Below are 10,956 nucleotides of genomic sequence, written 5' to 3'. Positions count from 1 at the left end.
AAGCCCTTGGGTAATGTTGTAACCATACATGTAGATAATAACATATTAAAAAATCTCTTTCTGATCGGTCTTACGTTTGGCCGGCACTCCCTGTTTCCATATGTTATCTCTGTCTGCAATTCGTGATGAAAATACCCTTGTCATGTCGTCCGGGTAGTGACAAAAAAGCGACAGTTAAAAAATTCCTTGCGAACGTGACCGCGCCAATACCGAATCGGTTATTAAAAAGCTATGTTTGACAAACGTGAAGCATCGATTTTTTTTCTATTTTTGCTGAATAGAGAAATTTGTTTAAAAAAACCTTTTGACAATTCGACAACCCAGGTTCTTATATACGGTTGGACTGCATTTGTATGACATCTTCTACCAATGACGTCATGATCCTTGCATATTGGTTGGGTTTAAAAAGTTTTGTGACGTTAGCCGAGTTAAAAAAGTCTTACCAGGACTGAACATACATGAAAAAACCGTTGTAATTACGCATATCATGCGATAATTTATAATTAGGTGAAAAAAATACATTCAGTTTCTCAACTATTTATGACATAGTCGCTAAATTCTTACCCGAACGGCGTTGCTGACAATTTCATCACAGGACGTCGGTAAAAAAGGTGCGTAGCATAGGACGATTAAAATCGTTTTCACTATTTTACCATGGCAACAACGACACCTGCCTAAACACGGATTGGATACAACCATAAAACTTGCTAACAATATTGTTGAGATCAAAGTTACTCCTGTTGTGTTAAACTTTCGAAATTGTCGCAAAAAATCTCCCAACTTGCTAAAAAGTTTCAGGCTTTGTCACCATTTTACATTTATTCCAACGCACAAGAATTTTATAGCATGGTGTTCGCAAAATTAACCACAAACGAGCAATATATGACGAAATTAACATTTTCCACGCCTCAATTGTTAGTCAGCAGCGTTTTGTAATTTATTCAACCAAAAAAACGCATCCTTTTTGAACAACGGGATGAAGTTTAAAAAACGGCAAATTCAGAGCACAAGCATACGTAACAACGCTTTGTATAGAGATATGTTTTAAACAACAACGCAAAAGAACTTTGAAAATGACACAGCCTTGACGGTAAAGTGGAGAACGCATAAAGTGGGGGAGGAACTTGACCTACTGTAGTTGTTTCATCCGGTTGAGGGCGCTGCCGGCTTGAAACCATTCGATTTGTCCTTGGTTGAAAGTGTGGTTTAGTTGGATGTTTTCGCTGGATCCGTTTGAATGTTTAACCACGCATGTGAGCGGCTGAAATACAAGATGTAATAATGACAAAAATAAATATATTTCTATCTTTACTGAATTAATGGACAGATACCAGTTTGGCGGCAAGAATGTAACAGGAAGTGTTTTTTATATAATTTATGACTCCCAACCCTCTGCACATTGTGATAACTTTGTAGTTGTTCACATCTTAACTGATAGTAGGTATATAGTTTTTTTACTAACTCTCACATGGTTATTGTCCAAAGCCTGTTTTTTTTAACTGCCCAGACAGAGTCTACACTACAGTGACTCAGCAAATAATCTACAGAGATTTCCCAGGGCTAACAATTAATAAGAGTGGAGATTACTTGGTATAAGTTTACCAGCAACGAAACTGGGGGAAGGCAGTTGGAACACAGACACAAACCCAGTTACTTAATAAACAATATATTGCACCTGGCAATTACAACTTGTACTACGCACCTAAGTGCTGTCAAACCTATTTTTAGGTTTTCGACAACCTTAAGGTTTCACAACGAACAACTAAGTAATCCGCAAATCTGAAAGTCTTAAACGTGTGGAAAGACTTAACCTATAACTACGACAATCACCTTACATAAACCAACCTTGCCAGGGGCAAACTCGTTCAAACCAACAATAGAGATCTTATCGTCTGGCTGGATTTTATCATAATCGCTCGGATCATTAAATGTGAGCGGGAGAACTCCTTGTTTCTTGAGGTTGGTTTCGTGAATGCGGGCAAAACTCTTGACGATAATCGCCCGCCCTCCCAAATGACGTGGTTCCAATGCCGCGTGTTCTCTACTGCTTCCTTCACCGTAATTTTCATCGCCAACCACCACCCAGTTTAACTTGTTTGCCTGCGAGTTTGGACAGAGTCAATATTAGATATTTAGAATAAACTCTTACGTCAATAGTGTGATGACGTAATACTTTGTGTAGTTATGGGAATATTATGAATGTGGTCGAGTTAAAACTATCCGTCAATGCATTGCGAAAACCAATATATTTTTTTGGTGACATTCAAGAACAAAGGAAACAAACCCTTTTCGCAACAAGAAATTGGGATCTATGGCGGCAGCAGCTTTTTTGTTCTAAATGGACGAATGAAATCCAACAAAATAAAACAAATGATCGTAATAACTTCTTATATGTTGAAAATAAAATAATCTTTCTCAAACCGATGCGTATCGCTACCTCATTAAAATTTGAAAACAAACACTGACCTTGTAATTCCTCGCAACATCCGGGACTGCACCGTACTTGTTGTTCAGGGAGTTTTTTATTTCGTTCGCTTTATCGTTCTCGATATTAATCGCTCCAATCAACATGTTGTTTGAAATATTATCGAGGTGGCCGCGATATTTCAACCAAGGTCCAGCCATGCTGATATGGTCGGTCGTACATTTACCTTTCACCTGAAATGAAAAAATTTGCTCGGTTTCAAATAAATTTAGTGAGTTTTAATCAGTTAGCTGCAGACAAAGGGCCACTGTTTCGACCTACTAAGCTTCATGAGTGTAGTTTGGTTGCTGGTGGTGATATTTCAAGCTGAATTACCAAGCGAGAATTTCACTTTAAAAGGACGTTACAGTTGCCGTCAACCGTTGGGCACCAAACTAGGTACAACCACCATGGACAACCAGGGTGGAAACACTGTTACCAAGCAACTGCTTAGAAACCAATCGTCGAAACAGTGGCACTGTCTGTAGATCACATAAGCGCTTTTATTTTAAAATCCCTTTTTGAATCTATGATAGCAACCAACATATGGTTAATAGTCGATCTGTGAAGGCGCCTCGAACGAGACTACAGTTCAGATGGTACAGCGCTATTCCAGAATACTTAGGGTCGCGGGTTCAAATCTGACCCAGGGCGTGATTTTCGTATTGTTGGGTAGAAGTGGTTCCACGACCGCGATGACAGTTCAAACTTATTTTAGTTTTGATTATGAATAAATTGCTTTGCAGTAAGTATAAATTATATATGTTTGTTGATGCCATACAGAGACGGCACGAGTATTTTGCATATTTTGACGAATATGACACGTTTGACGCCACAAGCTGCAATAAATTACCGACAACTTCATATGTACAGTTAAAAATTTCACCAAAAACTTTCCTTGGACTTTAAACACCGGGCATTTACTGCTTTTAAAATACAGGAAGTGTCGGAAACAAGTTTGGGAAGCATAACGGCGCCAAACCAACACATGGGAACATACCTTGATAAGGACGGCCATATCTTCCAGGTCTTTTCCGTTCCAGGTATCAAATGGTTCGAGAAGTTGGAGTCGGTCGGATTTTGGGTCGACGTCAACCCGCACATTGCTGCCATCTTGTGGCGGGTGTTTGTAAGTATCCTCACCAGGATCGAAACCCTGACATAAGTTGAAGGTTGTACAGGAAAGCAAGCTTTTGGATGCGGTATGGGTTTCATACAAACACTACCCACGACACACAGGTTGTTGTTCCGTACGACATTAATATATTGAATAAAGTAGGCCCAATAACATGGGCCTGGCAAGGTTTGATTTCGGACAAATAAAAAGCAGATTGGTTCGGCACATTTCTTTAGTCCGCTATTATGCAAACATTTGGGGTAGGTGTGCGTGTGGACCACACAGGTCGTACGTGCCACGACCGACTCTATGCCCAGCGTGTATTCTGGTATGCCTCATAATAGCTTCAAATCTTATTTGTTGAACATTTAGATAAGGCAGGCGACCAGATGGCATGAATCACTTTGACATATAACAACGCAACTACAAAAGTTTTTGCCGTACAGAAAAAACTTATTTGGTCATTGATCAGTCCCCTAAAAAATTAAAGCCAAGTAATGAAATGCGAAAAAATAAGACATCAAAATAATGTAGTAATTTATCTAACAAATGTGAACTTAGGGAATAAAACCCAAAAAATAACAAATCAAAACTTTCAACTAACCTTGGATGGAAGTTCGTCGCCAGTGGGCGCTTCAAACTTGAACTTTGACCCGTCAGCTGCTTCAAGATAATCAACCTCCGGGTTAAACCCAAGTTGACCGGCAAACACCATGGCTGTTACAACCTAAACATGAATTTCATCAACCGTTAAACGTCATTAAAATCAGTTGGCGTGTGATGATGGATGGAATATTTTTTCAATATAATGAGCAGAGTGATTTAAACAACCAAAGTAAAATCATACAAATAATCTTCCTTTTGAAAGGCAGTCAGTTATAAATATCTGTAGCCATCTTCAACCCATAAGTACATAGGTCAAATCGATCAAAAACAACACCACTGCACCACTATTGCGTCATCTTACGTTACGTCATGTCGACTTACATCGGGTGACGTCACAAACGCGTGTGTCGCTGGGTTTGCGTCATTGCGACCGGTGAAGTTTCGGTTGTATGACGTAACAATGGTGTTCTTCTCTCCTTTCGCGACATCTTTTCTGTCCCATTGACCGATGCAGGGACCACACGCGTTGGCCAGAACCACACCACCTACGTCACGGAATGTCTGGGCCTGGAAAATAATGTCAGTGTTTCTTAAAAATAAATTGTGGGAATACTTAGCTTATACTAAAATTTGGGCAAATCCAATTCGCAAATGACCAACTTGAACAGAGAAGACTGCATAAAATTTGCTTCAACTGCTAAGTCAGGTGTTTTTCACTTGTATTTACAATTACAATATAAAAAATGTTTAAATAGATGTGGCGGCGATCTGTTCACTTGTCAACAACAGAACACAAAACACATCCACACAATTTAATTTCAGCTACTTTTTCTGTCAGTAAGAACATAGGGTTAGTTCCAATGACGAGGGTAAGATAGCTTTATTATGACCAAGTTCCATTATACAACAAAAATGTCATGACCTAAGCTTGATTAAAAATCCTCAGTCACATCGTAGCACAAAAACATGAAGGTGAACAAGGTACTTACGTATCCGTCCCTTTCAATTGTTGCACGGACTTGTTCAGATCCTGGAGTAATGGTGAACGCTGATCTGTAAAATTATCACGAACCTTCATTCAGTAAAGTTATAAGAAAATAACCTAAGTCAGTTGTCATTATAATAGTTTTGTTTCTGACATACATATTTATTTGCACACTTCAAATGTACATTTTGGGTTTTTGCTCCGATAACTTGACGGAAAAATCAGATACCAATATCTTGTTGCCCATAACTGTTGTGCAATTTCGATACTTACTCAAAAGAGTTTTTCGAAAACTTTCTTTTCCAGGAAAAGTTTCAACAAAATAACACAAATAGCATAAAAAATGAAATCTTTAGATTTCAGCTTACTTTGCCTTCAATCCTTTGTCCTTTGCTTGTTTGCAAATATGTGCTGCTCGACCCATGTCCTCATAACTGCTGTTTGTACAACTTCCAATAAGACCAACCTGACAATACAGAAAACATGAACAAATTTATAAAGATATTAAGGCCTATTAGTTTTATATTTATATGCATTCTATCCAAGCAATCATTAAATAAATGACAACTTGTAGCTTGATTTGAAGTCCACAGAAAATTTAACATTTTAAAACAAAACTTTTTGTATTCCCACAAATACCTTAACTTCCATTGGCCATCCATTCTTTTTAGCATTTTCTTCGATGTCAGAGCACAGATTGTACAAGTCTGGAGTGAAGGGTCCGTTTAACGCTGGCTTCAACTAAATCAACAAAAAACACAATTATTTCAAAATGATTACAGGAGACAGAAAGCAGTTTAGGGGTTTTATTAATTTATGTATATAACTGACTTTATGTTTACCAAATACTTCACCTACCTAAACCATATCTCTTGACTGTACAAAAGTCAAACAGAGAGAATACTTCTCCACTGTTTCAATTTCCAAACAATCTGATGAAAAAAATTTTTTCAGGATACCTGGTCAAGGTCAATAGTAATCAATTCATCATATTCAGCTCCTTCATCTGGAATTAGGTGTTCTTGCATATCACTCGCTGCATTGGCAATTTCTACACAACACAATACAAACTCATTTTTAACCCAACAAAATTTAAATCACTAAACCACAGCTATTTGCATAAAAATTATTTTCAAAACTAAAGCAACCATGCTATTGTGTTTTTTTACCAGAAAAACATTGTTAAATTATAATATGATATAATATACTCTGCAGAGTCAACAAAAATTACTAAATATACAAGATAAATATCCAAACACCAACATGTCATGTTCAAACCTTGTCTGTTGGTGGCAACCAGATAATCCTTCATTCTACTGTTGTATGGGAATAGAGAAGTTGTGGCTCCAATCTCAGCACCCATATTACATATAGTTCCCATCCCCGTACAAGAAATTGAATCAACTCCTGGTCCGTGATACTCAATAATTGCACCAGTGCCACCTTTTACTGTCAGGATATCTGCCACCTTCAAGATCACATCTAACAAACAAATAGTTAAGTTTAATTAAAACTTTCGATGAGCAACATTATCATGTGGTATTTTTCCATGCCAGAAAAATTGGTTAAATGTGCCAAGAACAGGTTCAAGAGCAATTTTGAAATATTTCAACTCCAATAGCTTGGTGGTTGATTAAAAATGTAATGTTGGCCTCCTGCTGAGCTACACCCCACAGTTCAGAACTACACAGGCAACTCTAGGAAACCATACATATTGTCACTCATGTGACCACCAACATAATGTAGCATAGAATTTTTTTAAATACTCAAAACAATAATTAATAATAGCAATACATTTTATTGGGTGCATTTACTTAACTTCGGGAATAGTAAAAAAAACTTATATATATATATTTATTTTGTATCACAAAAAAAAGCTAATAGCAACCTTTTGGAGAAGTCCATCCAGACAATTTTCCAGTGAGTTTGACCCCAATGACCTTGGGGCACTTCAACTCCCAGGGAATTCCAGCCATAACATCGACAGCATCTGCACCACCCACACCAACACATACACCACCTAAACCACCACCATTTGGTGTGTGGCTGTCTGTGCCGATCAACAACACACCAGGGTATGCATAGTTTTCAAGAATTATCTGACAACGAAAGAAATTACAAGTTACAAGTTAGAGTTTTTAACAAAATCTTTAAAATTTGTGATAAAATCTTGCATGTGTGTTACATGCAATCCAGATGTACAATAAATGCTCCAAACCAGTCATGTTGTAATTACAGTAAAAAGGGCCAAGGAAAGTTTAAACTTGTCACCATTGAATATTACAACTTTAACATATCTTGTCACGGTATACCTTTGAAAATGTGTTTCATAACTGACAGAGAAAAGTTATGCGAGAATTAAACACCTGTGTTTTTTAGTTTAGTCAATTTACTGAAAAATTGTGACTGAGATATTAAGTAATATTTCATTGATGTTTAATTTTGTCACTTAAAATTCAATTTGGCAAATTGCTCCCAAAAAGCCATGTGGTGTATAACAAAGACCACCCGAAAACACAACACCAGGAAGGAAGTTAAAAATTTATATATTTCAGTACAGCTGGGTGTTATTACCAAGCCCTGTATGATAAGGAGTAGCTTTACTCCAACTGTGCATTAACACTTTTACTAACTTCATTACCTGTTAAATGCTAATTTTACTAAGAATAACCAGCACAAAGTATGTAGCTTGGCATACGACAACAAATTATTCATAACTGATCTATGAAACATGATTGTGTGAAGTGCAATACATGGATTCTCCATTCCTTTAGGAATATCCACACCTGAGCAGTTCATAAATACTTCATAATTTGTGCTGCATTATTATCAAGAAGAACACACACAGTTCAACAGAAACAGGGAATGCAGCAAAATGGAGCAACCAGAAACTACTTTTATAACCTATTGTAGTTTGTATTATGTCAAGGTGGTAGCCAAGTAGATTCCACAATATATATACCGTATTTACTCGATTGTAAGCCGCCCTTGATTGTAAGCCGCATGCGACGGTGTTCAAAAATTAATATAAGCCGCCCTCGAATGTAAGCCGCACGGTAATGTTAAAGACAAAGTTAGGTGACCTACAACAATAATTGTCAACAAATCTGTCGTTTAAAATAGTCAGATACGCTGACAACCTTGGGCGATAAAACGTATTGGTACGATAGAGCGAGTTGAAGGTAAATTTCTTTAAAAAACAGAGTGCAGACAAAATATTGGCGTGACATTAAATAATGTAAGCCGCCCTCGAATATAAGTCGCCCTCGATTGTAAGCCGCACAAACGGTAGGTTAAAAAACTTTATAAGCCGCGGCGTACAATCGAGTAAATACGGTATGCATCATATCACTGTAAAAAAGTCCACATAGAATATCTTACACACCTGATGGATAATCCCAGAACCTGGTTTCCAGAATCCAACTCCATATTTTGCTCCAGCAGTTTGTAAGAAATTGTAAACTTCAGCATTGATGTCTTTTGCTCGAGCCAAATCTGCGTCCCCACCAATTTGTGCTTGAATCAGATGATCACAGTGGATTGTTGAAGGCACTGCTACCTGGAATGGATGATTCATTTATGAAACAACATTCTGATACCTCTGCAAAACACAAGACAAACTGGAGCAAGTTACACCACATCATGATGCGATAAAATAAATTGTCATGAATACCGAACAATTTCTTAATTCATAACTTTGTATGATTTACAATTAACTCTGTAAAGTGGACATTTTTAAGTGACATTATATGATTGATTTAAACTGAAACATAGTTTGTAAGACAGGAGTTCTGTAAGACCACAGTTGGTACAAGATAACAACAAAAAATTAAAACAGCGCAGTGAAAAAAAAAATTTCAAGGGAAACTATAGCAAAAAAAACTGAGAAATTTCCATGTGACACAAACGCTTTAGCAAGAGTTGCTTTGTCACAGAACAAATATTGTTACAGGACTGAACAAACATACCGGCTAAAATGATAAGTCAAAGGTGACCTATAAGGTTTAAGTTGCTAAACAGGCCCATAATTATCACCAAAATTGCTTTTTTGTTGTGTAATGTCTGACACCAATGCCATGTGACCATGTTTTCTAGCCTATGAGAAATTTCCAACCGTTGGTAGTCCACTGCTGATGAACTGCAACATGGCCATCTGTGCTGTTGCATCTTGCATGGCAACCCTGTCCGGTCGCAAACGTAGGTAGCTTTCCCCACGGACAATATCCTAGCACATCAAAAATATTAAAAGGAGGATTTTAAGGGTTCACGTAGCTGAAGCAATTATCAACACAATAAAACATTATATATATATATATATATCACATATTTTATGCATAACCACTAATAAATTTAAATCAACATTAAAACAAAAAATTAGCGATGTAAAATGGTTAAAACAGAACTATGTCAATAGTAATATATATATACACTGTATTTACAGTGGAATACACTACAAATACTCTGCTCCATGTGAATCAAATACCATATACCACACCAACAGCTTTAAAAAAAACATCACTAAGTATTTATTGTACAACAAAAAATTACCTGATTTTTAGGATCATCCAAATGTCCGTACACAATTTTTTCACTCAGCGTCAAAGGTCGTTGAAGTCTGCACAAAAATCAACATTAACATTGTGATTAGTAAATCAAATCTGGATCAAAAAAACCAAAGGCCCCTGGCAGGCTGTCGATCGCACACCGTATCAATAATAATGTATTAAAATCCAAACACAGCGATCTTCAGACAGCTCAGATCGATTTATTTAGAGAAAAATATATTTCGCCTAAAACGGCATCATCAGTTTCTCCATTAACATTGTTCATACTTTTCATCAAAACTATCTAACTTGCTATCTTTCATTTCATTGTATGTATTTTATTGTACTTTCCCACCTTTTTTTGACAATATGTATATTTTCCTCCATCTTTGCATACTTGATTTTCTGGTCGGGTTCGAATCTGCTCATTGCTACAGCAGCACGTGCTTGAACAGTGGTTGTTGTATGAAAAAGTCGCATGCATTGTGGCTGAAAGACAGTAAACACATAGCACAAAAGCATCATTTTATATGCAAGAAACAAAAACAGTCAGTGAAATCAGTGAAATACATTACTCTCGGTAAATTAAGCTGTGCAGAAAATATAGAGGAATTAGTAGGAATACAGCCTACAGACACTGTCGGATAAGGTAATCATGAAAAACAGTTTGAGTCGATAACCCTTATTGTTTTATTCGTGTCCATGCCACTTTATATCAGTTCTTGTGGTCATTGTTCATACGGGATACGGGTAGTTATTTTGAACAAATACAAATGTTTTAGCTTACCTGCACGCGCAGAAGTCGTGTGATCGTTGCCATTTTGTTCACTGACAAAGATACGCAACGCAGAAGGAACAAAACTTAACTAGAAATAACGCAAGGGAACACAACAAACGTCGAAACCTGCACAGCAACGCTGATTTGTCGGTCGAAGGTCAAAAGTTTTATGCCGGGCGCCAAGGGCACACTTTTCTCTGTGAGCAAACGTTGCGCAATATCCGGACCAACTGGGTTAGGAAAAATTTACTGCCTTTTTAATTTGTGCAGAGGAAACTTTAACATCTGCTGCTGCTACTATTCTTTTCAGACTCCATCATGTAAAATCCTCAAAATCTTGTGTGCTGTTCAGCAATGTGTCAAAACATAACGCCAATTCGCTCTTCAAGGCAAAAAAAACGCACGAACAAAACAGTTATCGAATAAGTTTGTACATTCAAAAGTCATGTGTTGGAATCAAAT

At 37.1% G+C, this 10,956-nt stretch overlaps 1 protein-coding gene across 1 annotated transcript; it reads right to left on the bottom strand.

Annotated features, from left to right (window-relative positions):
* Positions 1 to 813: 813 nt before the first annotated feature.
* LOC145907495 (aconitate hydratase, mitochondrial-like) lies at positions 814 to 10,682 on the bottom strand. Its single transcript, XM_082994905.1, has 17 exons — positions 10,504 to 10,682; positions 10,072 to 10,205; positions 9,721 to 9,787; positions 9,287 to 9,397; positions 8,558 to 8,731; positions 7,061 to 7,271; positions 6,451 to 6,654; positions 6,132 to 6,223; positions 5,812 to 5,913; positions 5,541 to 5,638; positions 5,177 to 5,240; positions 4,569 to 4,754; positions 4,186 to 4,308; positions 3,465 to 3,620; positions 2,467 to 2,658; positions 1,846 to 2,100; positions 814 to 1,261 (listed from the first exon to the last, which is right to left on the bottom strand). The coding sequence occupies exons 1-17, from the start codon at positions 10,534 to 10,536 to the stop codon at positions 1,130 to 1,132; spliced, it is 2,334 nt and encodes a 777-aa protein (XP_082851031.1). The 5' UTR covers positions 10,537 to 10,682; the 3' UTR covers positions 814 to 1,129.
* Positions 10,683 to 10,956: the final 274 nt, after the last annotated feature.

This window comes from Ascidia mentula, chromosome 6, assembly GCF_947561715.1.
Source record: "Ascidia mentula chromosome 6, kaAscMent1.1, whole genome shotgun sequence".
NCBI classification, from domain to species: Eukaryota; Metazoa; Chordata; class Ascidiacea; order Phlebobranchia; family Ascidiidae; genus Ascidia; species Ascidia mentula.
This window is presented reverse-complemented; position numbering and strand designations above follow the sequence as displayed.